This window comes from Neurospora crassa, linkage group VI (genome assembly GCF_000182925.2).
Source record: "Neurospora crassa OR74A linkage group VI, whole genome shotgun sequence".
Classification (NCBI taxonomy): domain Eukaryota; kingdom Fungi; phylum Ascomycota; class Sordariomycetes; order Sordariales; family Sordariaceae; genus Neurospora; species Neurospora crassa.
Window position 1 is genome coordinate 1,965,024 of NC_026506.1, and position 19,146 is coordinate 1,984,169.

The 19,146-nt window shown below is 51.7% G+C and overlaps 5 protein-coding genes across 7 annotated transcripts; 3 read left to right on the forward strand and 2 right to left on the reverse strand.

Annotated features, from left to right (window-relative positions):
• The first annotated feature begins 554 nt into the window (after nt 1-554).
• Nucleotides 555-5,746, forward strand: NCU03870. 2 transcript variants are annotated; one of them, XM_011396574.1, is made up of 3 exons: nt 555-1,208; nt 1,544-1,679; nt 2,760-5,700. In XM_011396574.1, exons 1-3 carry the CDS (start codon nt 1,186-1,188, stop codon nt 5,100-5,102), a joined length of 2,502 nt encoding a protein of 833 aa, XP_011394876.1. In that variant the 5' UTR covers nt 555-1,185; the 3' UTR covers nt 5,103-5,700. The 2 variants fall into 2 exon arrangements, with proteins under 2 accessions (XP_011394876.1, XP_011394877.1); XM_011396575.1 differs by lacking the exon at nt 555-1,208 and having other exon boundaries at nt 1,656-5,746.
• Nucleotides 5,747-6,357: 611 nt separating this feature from the next.
• NCU11263 lies at nt 6,358-9,519 on the forward strand. 2 transcript variants are annotated; one of them, XM_011396728.1, is made up of 2 exons: nt 6,358-6,815; nt 6,880-9,519. In XM_011396728.1, exons 1-2 carry the CDS (start codon nt 6,761-6,763, stop codon nt 9,042-9,044), a joined length of 2,220 nt encoding a protein of 739 aa, XP_011395030.1. In that variant the 5' UTR covers nt 6,358-6,760; the 3' UTR covers nt 9,045-9,519. The 2 variants fall into 2 exon arrangements, with proteins under 2 accessions (XP_011395030.1, XP_011395031.1); XM_011396729.1 differs by having other exon boundaries at nt 6,358-6,755.
• An 86-nt stretch (nt 9,520-9,605) lies between these two features.
• On the forward strand, nt 9,606-10,854 carry NCU11264 (hypothetical protein). Its single transcript, XM_001728284.2, has 2 exons — nt 9,606-10,023; nt 10,130-10,854. The coding sequence occupies exons 1-2, from the start codon at nt 9,643-9,645 to the stop codon at nt 10,658-10,660; spliced, it is 912 nt and encodes a 303-aa protein (XP_001728336.2). The 5' UTR covers nt 9,606-9,642; the 3' UTR covers nt 10,661-10,854.
• Nucleotides 10,855-10,879: 25 nt separating this feature from the next.
• On the reverse strand, nt 10,880-12,597 carry NCU03873 (hypothetical protein). The gene is made up of 2 exons (XM_951453.3): nt 11,775-12,597; nt 10,880-11,673 (listed from the first exon to the last, which is right to left on the reverse strand). Exons 1-2 carry the CDS (start codon nt 11,986-11,988, stop codon nt 11,351-11,353), a joined length of 537 nt encoding a protein of 178 aa, XP_956546.1. The 5' UTR covers nt 11,989-12,597; the 3' UTR covers nt 10,880-11,350.
• Nucleotides 12,598-15,560: 2,963 nt separating this feature from the next.
• On the reverse strand, nt 15,561-17,354 carry NCU03874 (hypothetical protein). Its single transcript, XM_951454.3, has one exon. The coding sequence runs from the start codon at nt 17,106-17,108 to the stop codon at nt 16,338-16,340; it is 771 nt and encodes a 256-aa protein (XP_956547.3). The 5' UTR covers nt 17,109-17,354; the 3' UTR covers nt 15,561-16,337.
• Between the last annotated feature and the right edge of the window lie 1,792 nt (nt 17,355-19,146).

A 19,146-nucleotide genomic window follows, 5' to 3' on the forward strand; every position in this document is an offset into this window, starting at 1 on the left:
AACAACGGCAACATTAGTGCAAGCAATGCGCTGGGCAAGAGGCTGAGGTTACATGGCACAGTTGAGAAAGGATTTTGTACCCTGGACGGTTGGCTTCTCGTCACGGTCAGCACTTCAAGCATCCTTCCCCTCTTGGCCTCCCATCTGATTGTCTTGTCTTTGTTGCTGCTGTCCAATGAACTGCGGCACGTTTGAAATTGAGACGGACTTGACGCCTGGAATCGGAAATCGAACTGTTTTCCCCATTGATAACGGAGCAGATGGCGGTGACGGACACGGTTTGTTGATAAGAGAAGTGGTCGATGATGGTGCACACAGCTTGCACAGCAGCATGGAGGACGGGAAATGGGGCGTGCTCGCTTCAGACAAACGAAGCGATTCTTAACAGCCTGTGGAGGACCCGTCGGATGTGGAGCCTCGCATCCCTGCTGCCCTGGCGGCCCCCCCCCCCCCCCCCCCCCTTGCAAGCCCACTGCCCGGTCTCTGGTCCCAGTGGATGGGCTCTCTGACCCAAGGTTTTTGGTCTCCTCTTTGGTCCCTCTTGAGTCTCTCTTTGCAGCAGCCAGGTCCAATTTGAATTGCGGGCTCCTCCTTTCCGATCGATCCCGTCCAAAAAAGCTGAGGAGCTAGAGTACCTCTAGAGGTAACTAGGTGGCCCAGGTTGTACTAGAGGATCACTGCAAGGGCTTTTTTTTTTTTTTTTTTCCGCCATTGTTTCCTCTTGGGCTTTTTTCTTGTCTTTCTCTTTTTTTTCTCTTTTTTTCTCTTCCTCCTTGGAATCTTCATTCCCTCTGTGACTTCTTCTGGACTCTTCCTCTCGTCGCGTCCAACTTTTGAACTAGTTAATTTCCTACCTATCTTGTTGCATCTCCAAACTGCAACCATCTTCCCCCCCGAATCTCCAACCACCGAATACGCTACTACCAATTAACCTGACGTCAGCGACGGTCAGGAAGAGCAAAGCAGTGTTGCGCCACTTCTTTGCATCTATAATCTCCAAACAACCACCCGACCCTCAGTTTCACGCGATCACCGACCCCTCTTTGTTATTCACGTATTCGCCAAACAAACCGTATCTCTCACGAGCACATCATTAGTCGAATTCGAGCTCGAAAAGTAATTCGATCCAAGAAGCGACATCCAGTCTCGGAAGCCTGAGCCAGTGCACGAATCAACAAGTTGACAATGGGCACTTTTACCTTCAGATGGTCAGTCGCGCAGTTCCATCCAATCCCTCCCGCATCGTTTCATTCCGGCACATTGCAAGAAGCGGCAACATGCGGTCGTCCGTCCAAGGCCGCCATCCAATGCGCGATGATCTCCCATTGTGCATGGAGGCATTGGATTGCGAGACAGGAGCCAGAAAGCAGCCTCTCATCTGAATGCAATACCACTGCCACCCCAACCTAACTCGCGCACCAGCCTGCAAGTGTCGGGCGGGTGTGAAGTACCATGAACGCATCCATCGTTGCGGTGTCACGATGGTAGTCGTGTAGCACCATGTCATCTCTTTCTGCGAATTGCGTGCTGACGGATTGAACAGGCCGCACGCCGCTGAGGAGGTCTACGTGACTGGCACCTTTGACGGCTGGTCTAAGAGTGAACAGCTCGACAAGGTTGGCGACCATTTTGAAAAGACAGTCATGCTTCCCGATTTCGAAGAGAAGGTCTACTACAAGGTCGGTGATGATTCCGTCTGGTCTTCTCCCCCCATTGCCCATAATACCCCATTCGTCAATTCTATTTGCGCTCGCTGCGCGGCGCTGTGTGCTGGCCCCGCTGCCCTCCAGGCTTTGTGTGGGGTGGATGGGGAACGACTTACACCAGTCGCTGGTAAGGCCAGCCTATGATGTTGCAGCTTTGATGCCTTTAGTTTCTCGAGGCTGGCACCGAGTCGACACCACATTTTGCATCGCAGTTGCGCGCTTACAAAAGAAAGAGGAGGACACAGCAACCAGCAGACGAGTCGAAAAAGGGGGGCGTCCAAGGATGCAAGCGCATTCTCTTACCCTTTCCCCCTCGAGGTTGATGTCAAGCCGAGTTTTGGGAAATGAGCAATTCGAAAAGCGCTGGAGAACGACATTGCTCACTTGCTTTGGGGCTGCTTTCCCTGTCGCAAGTGTGGAAATGTTTGATGCTCCATTTCCAGTGTGATCCGCGGCCGTGCTACAGCGGCCTCGGGCGGTTGCTGGGTCCCATTTCTTAGGTTGGCTATGACGCAACGCAACATCGCGTGACGGTAGAGAGCCACCAGGGTCCCCAATAAGCGAGCCAGGCCAGAGCCGCATGCGAGGCCGTGACTGGCTGGAACGCAACCAAATAATGGAGCACTAAGCTCCAGAAATACATCGGTGGTCTCCAAGCCGGCGTGTTGCACACGAACAAGCAGGGTCTCTGCACTAGTGTGGAGCTGCAGCTTACTTTATTTCATCACTGCCAGACATTGCCTTGCTCCTGGGAGGTGTTTGGCAGCGTTCTGGCGCCTCTTCGGGTGGCATTATCGCATGCGCTCTGTCGTGTTGCCAAGTTGGTTGCCAGAGAGACGAGGGTACAGGTGGAATGGGATTTTGCCAGCCGGGCAGGGGCAGACCAGGGCAGCGAACGGGCAGTCTCGCTCCTGCTTCGTCATCCAAGCGCAACCCCTCCTTACCTCCTCGACCTGTTTCCCGCTTACCTTTCACTTTCCAAATTTTCACATATAAACGAGACACAAACCATCCAACTCTCTGACCAAGCACTGACGCAATCACATTCAACAGTTTGTTGTGGACGGACGCTGGACCACCGATCACACCGCACCACAAGAAAAAGACCACGAAGGGAACGAAAACAACGTTTTGCTACCCCAGAACCTCATCAGAACCACAGACATATCAACACAAGAACCCGAGCAGCAAGCCATGTCGAATGAGAACCGCAAGGCAGAAGGGAGCAGCAATACAGGAGAGCCCAGCTTTGCAGAGACCATCATGAGCGCACTCAACACTGTAACTCCTGATACGACTGCGCAATCTGTCAGCAACCCTCTAGAGAATAAGAAGAACCACGGCCCTCCAGGTGGCTGGGTTGAGACCCCTGCGGCCGACGGCGACAAGACCTTCAGCGTGAGCCCTCTTCCTGCCACAGATGGCGCTCTCAACCCCATCGACCTCAAGCCCGGCGAGAAGATCCCTGATAGCATCTCGACCCAAAATGTCGAAACCCACGTTACTCTAGATAAAGAGTCATACGAAAAGAGCGACCGCATTCCTGGCGTCGATTTCAGCACATCCCCTGTTGCTACCCCTACCGTTGCCACTGGCGCGCAGACCGACTTCAAAGTCGACCCTCTTCCTGCAACTGAGGGTGCTCTCAACCCCTTCAAGCTCGCGCCCGGCGAAAAGATTCCCGATGACGTCAGGGCTGCAGACATCAACACCAATGTTACACTTGATAAGGAATCATACGAGAACAGCGCCGATCGGATTCCCGGCCTCGACGCCGCATTGCCTCCGATTTCCAAGAACATGATCCCCGAATCCAGTCTTCCCATTACTAGCAACAGCGATGTCTTCATCAACACCGTCACTCCCGTCTCAACCACTGCTGCCTTGGCTGCCCAGGTTCCCTTGGACGACTGTACGGTTCCCGAGGCTGTTAGGCAAAGTCAGGAGGAGGCCCACGTGGAGCCCGGCGCAAGTGGTATAGCCGAGGAGGTAAAGGGCAAGGCCGCCGTTGAGGATGAGCTAATGCACAAGGTTTCCAAGGCCCCCTCTACCTCCGAGGGCACTGCTGGACATGGCACTGAAAAGGCTGAGACTGACTTGTCCCTTGCTGATGCCGTTGCATTCGCTGGTAATGCCGCCGCTGCTGCTGTTGTCGGCGCTGCCACTGTCGCCGCCGACAAGCTCCCCGGTGTGCTTGAGAGCACCGCAAACGCCGCGGTAAATGTTGGTAACAAGATCCCCGGTGCCGTTCAAAGCGCCAGCGAAGCGCTTGGTACCACCGCGAATACCGCCAAAGACACCACCAGTGATGTGCTTGGCAGTGCTGCCAATGTTGCTGCTAGTACCGGTACCCAGGTGCAGGAAACCGCCGCCAACACTGCTAGCTCAGTCCAGCAGACTGCCGCTGACGCTACATCGACTGTTGCAAGCAGCCTCCCGAGTGTGCCAGACGTCACTGGCCACCTACCACAGGCGGTCCAGAATATTCTCCCTACATCGCTTCAACCGGCGTCCCAAAACGGTCAGGCTCTTCCTACTTCTGCCGAGGTCGAGAGGTCACTTGCGGCAGAGAAGGCATCACGCGTTGAGGGGATTTCTGCGGCCGTTCCTATTGAGGTCAAGGATTCCATTGAGAAGGCTGGCGAGTCACCTGAAGCTACTACCAATGCCGCCGCAGTCTTGGAGAAGCAGGCCGTTGAGGCCGAGCTGCTGAGAGAGGTGAAGCCCACACGGGCCGAGCCCCCTGCCGTAGCCGTGTCGGTTCCATCAGAAGTCAGGGATTCCCTACAGCAAGCTGATGAATCTCCCGAGGCTGCTGCTTATCCTGCCGCTGTTGAGGAGAAGAAGGCCGTTGAGAATGAGCTGCTGAAGACTGTGAAGCCCACGGAGTCCATCCCGCTAGCCTTTGCCTCGGCGGTTCCAGGAACCGTCAAGGATTCCATTACAGAAGCCGGTAAGGCTCCCGAAGCCGCAGCCAATGCCGACGTTGTAGCGGAGAAAACTGCAGTCGAGGCCCAACTTTTACAGGAAGTCAAGCCCGTCGAGGTAGTAGCCGACAAGAAGGCTGTTGAGGCTGAACTCCTACACGAGGTCAAGCCCACTGAGCCTGTTGGTGAGTCGTCCACAAAAGCAACAACCAATGGCACGGCAGCCAATGGTTCAACAGCCGCTGCTTCCAAGCCCGCTGAGACACCGGTCACTCCAACAATGCCGACAACTACGGAGGGGTTCCCGCCGGCTGCCAATGGCAATGACAAGGTGACTGAGCAGCCTACTGTTACCACTGGCCCTGAGACCACAACCACGACCACGCTCTCTACCTCTACCACCCCAGAGAGAAAGAAGAAGAACCGAGTCAGTGGTTTCTTCAGTAAGCTCAAGCACAAGTTCGCTTAGAGACAAGCATAGTGCATTGGGCGTGATTGATTCTTCCTCTTTCTTCCTTATTGCTGTCATTGTCTCGTTTTAAATATTCCCCATGGGCTGGAAGGTTGATGAATTGGTAGGACGCAATGCGTCTTTGGCTTTGTTATTTCTCTCATGTCATTGGGCACTTATTGTCAGATAGAAGCGCACATGCAATTAATCGTGCGCTCGGAATCTTTTGTCCTTTTGATCTGTTACCCTTCTGCTTTTGATGCTCTCTCATGATGCACCTGAACGATGGAAGGCACATGATGATGGCAGGAAACCGTCCTAGCTACTCCACCTAAACTTAGTCGTATGTTTAATACTTATTCCTGTCAACAGTACCTGAGCTAGGTCCTTCCGGCGTCTCTGAAATATGATTGCGCGGCATGGAACCAGGGGAGATTGGACTTGGTGGAAAAACAGGCGCAACGGTGATGACCTCGTCCAAGAGTTTCCAATATTGCTTTCTCAGTTGTCGATTTATTCCAAGTTGTCATGGACATTAATATACTGGATGTTGGAAGCTAAGCATGATTTGGGCATTTGTAATCGAGGATACACTTTGAATTCTTATGTTTGCTACACCCTGCACGGATTTCGCAGTGCCTTGATGAGATCCCTATAATCACCGTCAACCAATGATTATACAGACATGACCAGGTGCTAATCTTGAGTCCAATTTCCATATGCAAGATCCGTAGTCGCCCCTGTTCGTCATTTTTTGTCCAACTGGGTCAACACACAGCCCCTACGTACTAGGGGCCATTATGTCACAGTCCGAGGTGTTGGCTTGCTAAAAGTATTGCGATGCAGGCGTCATACTACGAAGTAGTAAAAACCAATAATCTAAATCTAATCAAGAAAATGCTTTCATTTGAGTTTCACCAGCAATTTAGGCTGTCAGTATATTAAATGATAGTGCGTGCAGTGTTGTGGTTCTTTTGCAACGACCACCGCGATTGTGTAGGAAGACATGACGGGAAGTACCTAGTGTACACTCAGATATCGGCCCCTACAGATGCATACTTCAGAAATTGCATAACCAGATACTACCATCTAACTGCATTCGGGAGCGATTACAAATCCCTGTCTCCCACTATACGGTCGCTCTCCCTTCTGCATATATGCCAGTTAACGCATAGCATCCTTGCGGTCTCCCACAGCATCTGGACTACATGCACAATCAGGGGACAATAGTACTTACAGAATCGGAGTCAGCTGACATTGGACATGACAGGGCAGGCACTTTTGGCCAGTACCTGTTTGGGGTACCGCAACGCCTGGAAAGTTGCAGCGCCTCGCTCCCACCTTCAGTTGCCATTTGCCCCGCGTATCTCTTACGGCAACGAGAGACTCCTGCCCGTCCTCCAACTTCCTGCTCGTTCCAATTCCTCATGGGGTCCGAATTTGGACCCCTTCTCAAACCTAATTTCATATACTAGCGTTACCAAGTCCTTGCCGCTCATCCTCTGTTATCCTCGTGTCCATATTCCATCCCGTGCGTCGGTCTTTGCATCACGAGGTTCCGGTTGTTTCCATTCCCAGAGAGCAAAGACCTCGCGTCTGAGATAACAGACGTCATTGTCTCCCTACAACGCCAAGAAACTATGATAACCGTGAGGTGATTAGGACAATAAGGTATTATGCATCAGTCAGCCTCGTCAGCCTCGTCAGCTTCTCAATCTTCCTTTCGTCGGGGTTTGTAAACCCTGCCGCATGTCGTGGTCGCTTTATGGGAAAAGGTGCTGACAGCTTAGTGAAGCATTGTTAGGGTTGTCTTGCCACCGGAGAACTACTGGAGACCAGGTACCTGAAAGCGAAGCATCTGATCCACCGCAAGAGGAGCACGCTCACTCAAGCCATCAACGCCTTCTGCCAAATATGAACTCGACCCTATCAGCCCCGGGCAAGTCCCTTTCCGCTCCTCAAACCTCCAACTTCTCGCAAGCCTCCTCGCAAGCACCCCCACCTGTGGGCTTTGATTCTGCTCGACGCCAAGGTACAGGTCAAACCCAGGGATCAAGCGCTTCACAATCCGCCCCACGGAGGAATCAGGGCGCCAGACGGCAACATAGAGACATGAGGCGCCCCGGCGCAATGCGGCAGCAGAGCCGTGTGAATGATGACGAAGACATTCTGGCCGAAATGCGAGCTATGCGGAATGCTTCGAGCCGTCGCGGACAGACCTCCATTACACATTTGCTGAATTTAAACCCTCCGCCTCGCCCAGCCTACGACAGCACTCACAGCTATTCCTCCCGCTCTTATCGCCGAAACCCTAGCTATGGCGTTGGTTCCGGCTACCATTCTATGGACAAGGCTCGCTATGTTCACGCCAATTACCGATTCGTCGTGTCACCCGGTGGCAATTACACGGCGCAAGCCTCAGACGCAGACGAACATCTCGAATGGACCGATATCCTACAGATCATTGCTTCAACAGAGTCGCAACAGACCTCATGCCCAATCTGTCTTTCGGAGCCCGTCGCGCCACGCATGGCGAAATGCGGCCACATTTTCTGTCTGCCGTGTCTTATCCGGTTCATGAATACGGTGCCCAATGATGACGGCCGCTCACACCCGGAAAAGAAGCAGAATCGATGGAGAAAGTGCCCCATCTGCGATGATACAGTCTATCTAAACGAAGTTCGCCCGGTCAGGTTCTATGCCGGTCAAGAGAGCGCCCTCCCCCGGCCAGGCGAGGATGTAGTGCTGCGTCTAATGGCGCGCAATGCAAAGAGCACTCTCGCACTACCCAAAGAAGGCGCTGCAGAGGTACTGCAATCGGGCGATGACATCCCCTGGCACTTTGCCGCCAATGTTCTGGATTATGCAAGGATCATGAAGGGTACTACCGGGTATATGGAAGAGCAGTATGACCAAGAAGTGGACGACTTAACCAAGCAGGAGAAAGAAGATGAACTGATGTTCCACGAAGATAACGAATGGACCCAGAAAGCCATCAGGGCAGTTCATACGGCAAAGGAGAAGTTGAAGGAGCTTGATTCTAGCCAGACAACGGCACTTGCAACATCGGCCGCTGCCGGATCCCAGTCCAGGAAGCGTGATGAGGACCTTGATTTCTTTTTCTACTCTGCACCTCCGCATCTTTACCTCTCACCCTTGGACATTAGGATTTTAAAGACTCAATTTGGCTCTTTCTCTGAATTCCCAACCACACTTCTTCCTAGGGTTGAGCATATCTCCACAGGCAACGCCGTCGACGATGTCATGCGGAAACGCGCCAAATACTTGGGTCATCTACCCCGAGGATGTCTCATCAGCTTCCTCGAATGCGACTGGACTGACATCGTCACCCCTGAGGTTCTTGAAACCTTTAAGGAGGAGATCGAGCGCCGGCGTAAGCGGAATAAGGACAAAATTGCTCAGGAGGAGCGTGAGCGTCTGCAGGCAGAGCGTCTGGAAGCCGCTGCTATCCGTGGTGCCAGGCGTCAGGCGGGCCCGTTAGCAGAGGAAGGGATCATTCGCTATGGTAATGCCGATGCGGATCGGCCCCCAGTGAACATGGACGACTTCATCCCTCTTGGTGCGGAAGCGCCAAGTACGACACCACCAAATCCAAGGACTGGATTTGGTACCCTATCAGAGATGAGTACCAGCCCGAGTGCACAAAGGACGGTCTGGGGTACGCCGGCTATACATGGGGATGAGCCGGAATATATGGTGCCCAGGAACCCGGTTGATGATGGCTGGTTGAAGGATGATGATGTTATAGACAGTCTGAGCACGCAGGATATCGCTTTCCAGATGGAGGCAATGGGCCTTGAGAATGGTGCTGGTAGCAGCAGTGCTGCCGCTGCCGCTTCCGCGGTGGGCGGTGCTAAGGCCGGCGGTGGCGCCAAAGGTGGAAAGAAGAAGAAACAGAAGATCACATTGATGAGTACCGGAGGTAGGAGGGGTCTCTAGGAACACTGGCCTGGAAAGATTAGCTGATTTTCAAAAGCCGGGTCATCTCTTTAAACATTTGCGCAACAAGATCATCAAGATATTGGCTTCTGACCTGGGCGTTTGTAGTGTAGTGTCATTGAACGACTTGCTAGTCTCCGCGATGTATCTGGCTTGTATACATCAATCATGGGGTCTCAAAACGTGTTCTGACAAACAGATACTCCCCGACAAGTCTCGGGAAGGGGGAGGTGATCCGGACCAGACTGCAGCACCATGGTGAAGCGGATAATCTGCATAGTCATGGATATGCAGAATCTTGATACTATCTATGTACTTGCTAGTGTGTATTGGAGTGGTTTGCAGCGTGGTCGTTGTATCAGCCGTTGACGGGCGGCCCGAAAACGGCAACAGCTTCTACATAATGTGGAACAACATGGAACCCTCCGCGACTCAGTGTCTCTCTTAAGGCGGGTGTCAGCGTAAGATGACCAGGCATTGGGGTCTTGATTGGAGTTGAAGTTCCTGAGCGAAAACCCAGGTGCAGGTCGCCAATGGAACCAATTTTCCGAGAAGCCCGATCTCCCATGTAGTCAAGGTACACACCACCTCACCGACTATGGCGCATATCACGTATCAGCAAGTCTATCCGCAAACTTCTGGATGGTACCTAGGTACAATGAGCGTGCAAGATGCAGCAGCACAGACTCAACCATCAAACTGCGAAGCAAGCAACATCATGACATCATCAGCTGTGACATCATGCTGCTGTCTTGCGCGTCCATTACGTTCCAAAACAGATCTACCTCTTCTCACCGAACAGCTAAAGCACCTCTCTCAGTTACCTCCACCTGAGAAATACAAGCCGGACTCAGAAAGCTCCTGCGTACAGCCAAGAAGCAACGACACTCGACCAACACAGCTAGATACGCTTATTCCTCGTACCTATCGATTCACAATAAACCTGTCACACCAGTCCACCATGCCGAAGGGTCAGAAGGTAGTTTTCAACTCCTTATTCCATGTTCACGTTCATCTTCGATACACCTGTTGTGCCTAAACCATCCTCCGTCCGTACAACCCAACTAATGCAGAGTCTTATCCAGGTCACCACCGAAAACGTCCCTCCCAAGCACGAAGGCCCCGGCTCCGTCCCTCCGGATTCCCTCGCGGCCGAATCGATTCGCTCCGGCGGTGCCTTCGCCCAAGGTAACCCGTCCGCCTCCGCAGGCGGCTCGGCTTCGCAGAACCCACGGGCAAAGGCCCCCGGCACCGCCCATCAGAGCCACCCCGAAGCTCAGCAACCGAAGCATGAAAATCCCGAGCAGGGTGCGCCGGCGCCGACCTACATTTTCCACCATGGCCGTAACCTGCCCGACCCGGCCGGCCCACACGGCAAGAATATCAGGGAGGTCAAGGAAGACGAAATTGACGAAAGTTGGACCGAGCCTGCAAGCATGCCGGAGCCCGGAAGCAAAGAGGATCCCGGGCGTGCCGCGTTGAAGCGTATGCTGGTCAGCACCGCACCCGAAGTCAAGATGGATACCGGAAAAGGAAGCCAGGAGGGAGGAGACGTTTTGCCGTTAGAAACGCGCGAGGCGGGATTTGAAGCGCTGGGAGGGGATGCTGAGGCTTGAACCCAGAACAGCTGAAGAATGAAGTAAGTGTACGATATGAGGAGGTTGGCAAACGGAAGTCAAAATCAGAATGGTAATGAACGTCTTGACAGTGGGGACAACGGGACAAGATCTATAGAATGGTAATGAACGCGTTGAACAGTGAGGGACACTTGTCATGTTCAAAGTCAGCGTGATGATAGTCATCCATACATACTGATGTGTTTGGCAGGTTCAGAAACAAGCATTTGTAGAACGTGAGAACATATCATGTTCATTCAAACATTACATATCATAGTACCTCATTACATATTACCCCAAAGACCGCCAAGCACAACCCCCCAACACCCCTCTGTCTCTCCTTCACATTCCCAGCTGCAGTTGACATGAAGTGTCGCAGTGTCTGCGAGACTGGTCCCCCATTCTTAGGGCGAGGTCGTGTGCAGCACAACTTGCTCTTCGATTACATCCACATTGTGTCCCCAATCCAGCTATCCACACCGCTCGCGGTTTTCGGACACAGATTTACTCCAAAACACAACGACACTTGACATCAGCCTTTTCATTTTTCGACGCCCCTCAAAAAACCTTTCCTCTTTTTTTCGCAATTCGAAGAGCAAGACTTTGACCATCAACCGCTCCCAACTCCCCATATTAAATAAAACGTCAACTGGTTATACAGTCAATCAGTTACCGCTCTGGACCGGCAACTTAGAGCACAGCAGCAACGACACCAGCAAAAGCAGCCAGCAAGCCGCCGGTGCTCACAAGAACCTCACCAGCGGCGTTGCCGGTCGCGGAGGTCGAAGGGGCGGAGGCGGTGTTGCTCGACGCGGCGCCCGTGGCGGTAGTGATGGCGTCGCCAGTATTCTCGTTGTCGCTGCCGCTGGAAGAGATGGCGGTAGTGGCGGCGGTGGTGGCAGCGGCAGCGGGAGCGGTGTTCAGGCTGGTGGTGGCGACAGCGACCTTGGTGGTGGAGGACGGGTATTGCTTGTCAAGAGCGCACCAGGTATCACGGTCGCCCATGGCGGATGCTAGTTACGGGGAGAACGACGTGTTAGTATGATTGAAAATGAAATTACAAAAAGAGAAAGTAATCAGAGGGAGAAACAGGGAAGGGGAGCAGCAGTCTTACCCTTGCGGGGATCGTTGGGGCAGTTGTTGTAGCAGGCAATGATGTTGGGATACTGCGCGCACTTGCAGCCGTAGTCATCACGGCCGCACAAGGCGAGCCTGCTGTTCTCGGTGCCGAGGCAGGTCTCGACGATGTAGGCAGCGGCGCAGACGGAGGTGGTTTGGGCCGCGGCAACGGCGAGCATGGCGGCGAAGGGGAGGAGAGCGGCCTTCATTTTGGCGGTTGGGTAGGCTTTGATGAATTAGGTTGCTTGAGGATAAGGACGGAACAACAACGAAGGAAAAAAGACGAGAAGATTAGCAATTACTTTCACAATACGGGCAGAAAACTATGAGTGAGAGTAAGTCGGCAAGTAGGTAGGTAAGGGAGGAAGATATGTATTAGGTGGGAAAAGGGATCAGGTGACCTTGTATATAAGAAGGCCGGTCCGGTAGATATGGATCGATGAGTCTAGACCCAAAAAGAAAAACGATTGGATATTGCTCTTTCCTACTTGGTTTTCTCTTCCAATGATATCGAAGAGGCAGGAGAGAGCAAAGAGAGACAGCGAGGACGAGAAAAGAGAGTGTGTGAAGGGAGTGGACACGCGGTGTGGGTGTTGTCAAGGGTAAAGAGTAAGTGGAGACGGAAGAAGAGAAGAGAAAAGAGTGGTTGATGAAAGGTCCGAGAACCTGGGGAATATGGCTATGTAGCGTGCCTACACTCGTATGTAGAGCTCCCAATGTAGTAAGTAGTATTCATATGTAGTAGTAGGGGCAGAAAGTTAGTCCGTCTCTACTTATTCGAAATCCTAGTCCCTGTCAAAGCCATTGTTGACTGACGGACGGTGACCTGTGAGAGTCAAGAGTTCGTTCCGTTCGTTCGTCGTTCGCGAAAACCCCCTGGAGCATGTCAACCACCCCGGGGTCTGTTTAGCACGGTTATGTAGTGTATCGATGTATAGAGATAATATAGCATGTCAAACCCAAGGCACGCTAGTCCAGGTTGAGCATGACCGAGATGCAGTCTTGATGCCGCAATTTCATGTCCCGAAACGCCTCTTTAGCCTATTCGTTTCCATGGAGGCCGAGCGTCACAAGGGCCAGTGTTCATTTCACAGCACACATTGGGGGGCATGTGGTGAAGTTGGTGAGAGAAAAGAGATCGCCAGCTGGAGTTTGAAGTGTACGCTAAATTCGCGATCCTCGCTCTTCCCCTGCGCTCCCGCATGTTGGGATCCATGAGGACCCCAGGTCTCTCCACAGTCCTCAGTCTCCCCGCCATGCGGTTCCGCCAGAATGAGAAGACTGTTGCCGGCGCCGTTTTGAGGAGAGGCTCGGCAATGACTTGACTGATGCGATTGCAGTCACGTAGCAATGAAAAAGTCTAAAGCCTCTGAAAGTTTGTTGCACCATGTAGTGTAATTTCCATGTACCCGCCTGGAGTTGAGGAAACTACCTAGGTACTGTAACTCTGTCTGGACGGCATGCATAACTCGAAAACCAAATGAACGGAGGGTGCGTGCTGATTCGCCAATGGCAGCCCAATCGGCCGCAATGCACCGCTCTCGCAGCGACGGGAACTGAGAATGCAGCCGCCCGGGGTCTGTGTCTGTGGATTTTGTGGGTTGCCAAGTGGGGGAGACCAAGCACAAAAGTCAGATGAACACAGGAAACCGCTGGGCTTCTTCGAGGGCGCAAACTGACCGACGAGGGCGCAAACTGAGACGACGGCGGACGGGCCGCCCCCCCCCCCCCCCTGACAGCTGCACCTTTTCTCATCCCCCACGGACATTTGCTTTCATGCATCTAAGCTCCTCCTGTCGACATTTCGAGAGGTTCAAGTACGCCGCCGACATGTCCATCTCCCGGCGGGTGCAAGGGGGTCAGAAGCCTTGCTTCACATCACACAAAGTGAATTAATCAAGTTCGCCGTGTCACCCATGCCCAAAACGGTCCGCAGGAGCAAAAGTAAGGGAGCAGCTGGGACAAGATCTCAACTAGGCCGAAGATATAAGAACCAACGTTTGGACGACTTCGACAGTCAGGAAGAGCCTCACGTAAACCAGCGATCAGCGATCTGCACTGCACTGCGGTTCGGTTCGCAGCGATCCAAGCAGCTCATCCATCCACACGGTGCCTCGGGCGCTTCTCCGCTTTGCTTACGGCAACCTCACATTGTACAGTAGGTAGGGATGTCGCACCTTTCTCCCACCAACACGGCCTTTGACGGCAGTTGTACATACGACGTTCAGACGGCAAATACGATGTGTAATATGCTTGAAACATCATGTGTAACTTGCTGAATTCGGCGTCACACCCACTTCCTCTGTTGGCCGCTGCTGCTTGGAGTTACACTAGCCAAAGACCGAGCCATTCCCATGGCCTAAATTATCAACCAGTCACTCTACCATAGCCTTTAACCGTACAAAGCTTCACTCAACTCATCGTTGCAACCTTGATGACATTCATGCTCCCTATCCTCTTTAAACCCATTGCTGCACTAGCTGAGCTCACCGTCGTCAAACCTCTTACATTTATCAAGTTGATCTGCTGTTCCTCTCCTCAGTTCGAGATCCACGCCTCCGATCCTCAACTCTCTTCCTCGTCTGCTCCACGGCCTATATACCCCCACACCAAGCTCTTCGATAATCTCAATTAAACCTCCAAAGACGCAGGGCAATGATGAGCTCCACGATCTCCTTGATAACGACATCTACAGCAAAGCTAGCAACGATAGCCATGGCATCCAGCCAGTGAAACTACTCTCCATAGAAGCTTTCCAAGCCGCGATTATACGGCATAGCCTGTCAGCCAACAACTAATCAGTTTTCTTTGTAGGAAGCAAGCGGGAAAAGAAACGAAACTAAAAACTCACCCAGCTCCAAAAGCCTAAACCACTGCCACCAACTCGACCAATAAAGGCGAGCTGACCACCGCGCCGAACACGTGCAACCACTTCCTCGTCTCCGTTACCCTCTTTGCGCTTTCCCCATTCAAGTCGCAGGCTACCAGGGCAACAAAGATGTCAGCGACAGTGGAAGCTACGCCTAATGTCACCAGAGCCAGGACGATGCGGTGTCTTGTTTTGGATGAGAGAATTGCCCTTGTTTGTGCTTGGAGGTGGCGGTGGGACCGTGCTGAGGGTGGCGGTGGTTCAGGGAAGAGATCATTCTGAGATGAGGAAGAGGATCAAGAGGTTCCTCCTCTGTAGGATGTTGCTGCAAAAGTGCGCAGATACGAGGATTTGGAGAGCCTCGCTCTGTCGTTCTTTCTACGAAAATGGAGATTGGGTTCATTCGGAGCGACGTCAGATGCGTAGGATGTGGGTAAGTGTTGAGCGCTTGAGTGCGAAAGAGGGGAGGCATTTAGGGGAAGATGGTGAATGACGCAGGGTTTGTGTCTGAGGAGGCGTGCTGCCTCACGAAACACATCACACCAATTTGCTGTAAAATAGAGTGGCGTAAGTATGTGAGATGCGAGACGGCCGTAGGAGGAGCAACAGTTCCATGAGAGTGAGTGGTCGTTCCAGTGACCTGGAGGAGCAAAGAGGCGAGAACGGCGATGATTAGTGGAAGGGCATGGATCAGACTGAATGTAGTCACAGGCAAGTAAGCACTATCTGGACTTGAACATCGTCCATACAAAAATGAAGATTCAACAAAAGAAATCCCAATCCCCTGTTTTCCTTGATACAGAAAATCTCGTAAAGTCCCAAAAGTCTACGCATGAAAAAGCGGATAGTCTCATGCTCTCAACGGAGCAACATGTGGTCAATCGAATTTTGATTGACTGAAGCACCTCACAGGCAAATCTGATATTTAATTTCACCTTGGCATTTGATGGGCCTTGAGCTTACTCGGTATTGCCCCTGGAACTCAAGACGGGACTGAACGTTCATACAAACCACGTTCGGATGACACTATGCATCTAGGACCTTAACCCAATCTCGTGTCGTACACTGGAGAAAAGGGGTATCATTATATGCCTCAGTCGGCACCCTCGAGACACCATTGCTTATAGCTCTCCGCCGTTTGTAACAAACCGCCATATCTTCAATCCCACACACGTCGCCTCCAGCGCTAGATGGAGCGATAAATCCAGGAAGTTCATCCATCTGACTATGATACACGAGTCCGAATATGACCTGCAAACATACCCCGAGGCAGTTCCTATGTCATGGAGAGTAAAGGCACCGAGAAATCCCATAAACACAAAACCATGCTAGCCTATTACCGTGCAAGTCTAACTCCAAAAACATCAATACAAGAGAAAGAAAACCCCAGCTAAAGAGAAAGAGTACACTGGCACATCTTTGATGGTATAATGGTGTCCCAACGCCCTAGGTGCAAATCGCTACCTCTCCACGAAAATGATGCCCTTCCCAGCCTAACCTGGATTCCTCCCAGTAAATGCCACAATCCTCCAGTTACGCTAGCCCTTGACCGCAGAGAAATGCAAATGTGTTGGTTTGAATGTTCCCGGCCGCGATGAAGCCCAGGTTGTACCCCATGCCCATGATGTACCTCTGCCGTGAGGCATCTGTCGTCTATCTAGCGAAGAAGGCGTTCCGTCATGTCTGTGTTTAGGTGTGGCGGCTCCTTTTCGAGTTCTGGTTGAAGGGATCCTTGTCATTACCAGGCCCAAAGTTGTCGATTCGAAAGAATTCTGCAAGGTCGACCACCTTTCGCTTTTGTCCGGCGCCTCGGCCAAGTGTTCGTGTAGCAGACTGTCTAAGTGCGCGGTTTCTGTTGTTCCGCGAACTTGTCGAGGTTGAAACGGAGCGATTTCTAGGAGCATCGGAAAGCGCCAGATTCTCCAACTTCATCGCCTCCTCATGAGGAAAGGGGTGTGCTGATTGAAAGGTGAATGTTTCCTGCGTTGGGACCACAATCTGGAAGTCGTCCGGGTTGGAAGGCGGCTGTCGCTGCTGTTGCTGGTGCTCCTGCTGTGGCTGTTCGTATTCCTGTTGTGGTTGTTGTTGTTCTTCTTGAGGGTTTTCGAAGACAGCAGGGGCAGGTGGCGAATCTCTCATTGAATCCTCCTCTTGAATGGGATCCAAAGATTGCGCCTGGGGCGATAGCGCGGGCTCGATCTTGTCGTCATCGTCGCTCTCTACCGTGGGGAGATCCCGACCGTCCAGGCGCTCCGTCGCCCAACTCCGAATTATCCATCCTTCGCCGTCACTCAAGCCCAACCTCCTCCTGTCGAGGAACGCCAGAAGATCGTCGAGACAGTCTTGATAGCCCTCGGTGCGCGCCTTTGCAACGGCGGGACCGGTGGTCTTGTAGAGCTTAGTCACCGACAAAGCGGCCGCCTTGAAGGCTTCGAGAAGATCGTTGGAGTCGGCGCTCATTGCGGCGGACTGGTGAAAAAGTTGTAATGTGAAATAAACGCAGCGCTGTTTGCTTCTTGTAGGATCTTGCTCGTTTCCGAAAGGGTGGTTAGGTGGTTGTAGCCGATTGTGTGGTCCAGAGAAACAAAGAAAAGACAAAGCTCGCTGATGAGTCGGTGATGGTTTGTCAGGAGGAATGCAATGATGTCTTTCGGGGCTGAGGTGGGTAGGGCCAGGAGGGGTTTTTGCTGGAGTATCGCATGTGGGTCAGTTCCGTTGCTAGTGGATACGAAGCGAAGTGAGGGAGTTGTCTGGACCTACCTACCCTTTGGATTGGATGGAGTCGCTGATGGTTTGAACAAGCACGTGTCCACGGTACAGTCATTACATGATGCCCAAGCCCAAGTTACTACCTTGCTGTGCGAATACAAGGTGCTAACAAACCGTTCTGGCCTACAGAGGATTGGATGCAAAGAATGGGTAATCGATGGAAACTAAGTAAGTAAATTTCAAGGCGCAACGGACCGTGCACTTTGGCGGTTGGACCTGAACTTTGGTTTCCCAGACGTGGACTCGAGGCTGGTGGAACTTTCCAGTTTTGGTCATTCTTAAGGTTATGGATGTCTTTGCCAGGCGGCATTCCAGTTCCTTCCAAACACCGTGAGCGTCAAGTGGAGTCAGCGTATCTGTTGCACCTTCTGGCCAAAAACTAAATGATGACCTGTGCACCTACTTTATCCTCTGCACCATGCGTAATAGGTGGAGATATTTCCATCATAGGTAATATCGATATATGTAAATGTGAATCCGTGTACCTATTGATATATCTGATTGTTGGATGGTGTGGTGTCGCTCGTACTCATTGGAGGTCACCTAGCTCCTGTCAGTTTCCCCAATTCTGTGTGTGCGACGGAGCAAAGTTTAAAGTCGTGGATTCACTGTGGGGGATAATGCAGCACTGGCACAATAACGGAAAGTAAACTACCTACAAATCCATCGATACCTAGAGGTATGTAGGATATAGTGGCCTATGAATGACAACTTGAAAAACTGATGACGGGGAATGACAGTTAAGATTACCTCTACGTACCCGACCTTAGGTAACAATGTAGCTCTTGAAGACGGCCACTCACTGCCGTGCCCCTGCTTAACCTACTGTGTACTGCGGTTGCGTGCTAAAGTAAAACCCCCTTGTCACGTACCTGGCACGGACCACCGCAGCCATTGCTTCGAGAGCACTGTGTGGTCAACGACCTGGCCCACGGGTTTTACTTACCCATCTCACCATAGTATGTATGCTGTGCCTGAACTAACCGACTTTAGTGCAGATGGAAGTCTCAAGTTTCGGCCTCTGCGCAACTGCGGGCGATAGGTACCTAGGTAGGTAGCTTCGACTTGGACGAACCCGTCCCCTTTGTGTACCTCTATAAACAAGAGTAATATACCTCTACCTAGGTACCTTATGGTAGGTACAACGAAACCGAAAGGCTGTGCCGACACTCGCAACTTACGCAGCATACCTGCCTACCTGATTTTATCTCAGAATCAGACCTCTTTTTTGGGCATGGGCGGCCTGCGGCCGGGAAGGGGGCTTGCGGCCCGTGCGCTGCGCGCACAATGGAAAGGGCGCTGCGCGCCCGGAAATTCAAATTGAATCTTTCTAATCTTTTAGATTTATAGTCCGTACATCTATTCTTTTAGTATATTTAACGGTATTGATTGAGAACGCCCAAAAAAGAGGTCTAAATTCCCAATCAGACAGGAGTCGTAGAGGCTGGGACAAAATCACCAACTTCCCAGTAAGACTCTATAACAATAAAATAAAAAAGGAAGTTCTGGAACTTCAACGGGTATAAGGAGAATCTATTCAACGAGACGAATCTAATAGTATAATTAATTTTTTAATACGTCTAATAAAAGTACTAAATTTTTATATAAATGTAAAAAAATTAAGTATTAATATATATTAATTAACCGACCAACTATTCACTACAATACTATATTTTATTTCAATTTTTTAAAATTCTATAAATATAATTATTACAACTATCTTATCTTC

Excerpts from the sequence above, each read along its gene's own strand:
- NCU03870 (XM_011396574.1), top strand. The coding sequence starts at position 1,186 with ATGGGCACTTTTACCTTCAGATG. Across the intron at positions 1,209-1,543 it reads GGCACTTTTACCTTCAGATG|GCCGCACGCCGCTGAGGAGG; the intron begins GTCAGTCGCGCA and ends CGGATTGAACAG. Across the intron at positions 1,680-2,759 it reads AAGAGAAGGTCTACTACAAG|TTTGTTGTGGACGGACGCTG; the intron begins GTCGGTGATGAT and ends CACATTCAACAG.
- NCU11263 (XM_011396728.1), top strand. The coding sequence starts at position 6,761 with ATGCATCAGTCAGCCTCGTCAGCCTCGTCAGCTTCTCAATCTTCCTTT. Across the intron at positions 6,816-6,879 it reads TCAATCTTCCTTTCGTCGGG|CATTGTTAGGGTTGTCTTGC; the intron begins GTTTGTAAACCC and ends AGCTTAGTGAAG.
- NCU11264 (XM_001728284.2), top strand. The coding sequence starts at position 9,643 with ATGGCGCATATCACGTATCAGCAAGTCTATCCGCAAACTTCTGGATGG. Across the intron at positions 10,024-10,129 it reads CCATGCCGAAGGGTCAGAAG|GTCACCACCGAAAACGTCCC; the intron begins GTAGTTTTCAAC and ends AGTCTTATCCAG.
- NCU03873 (XM_951453.3), bottom strand. The coding sequence starts at position 11,988 with ATGAAGGCCGCTCTCCTCCCCTTCGCCGCCATGCTCGCCGTTGCCGCG. Across the intron at positions 11,674-11,774 it reads CCCCAACGATCCCCGCAAGG|CATCCGCCATGGGCGACCGT; the intron begins GTAAGACTGCTG and ends CCCCGTAACTAG.
- NCU03874 (XM_951454.3), bottom strand. The coding sequence starts at position 17,108 with ATGAGCGCCGACTCCAACGATCTTCTCGAAGCCTTCAAGGCGGCCGCT.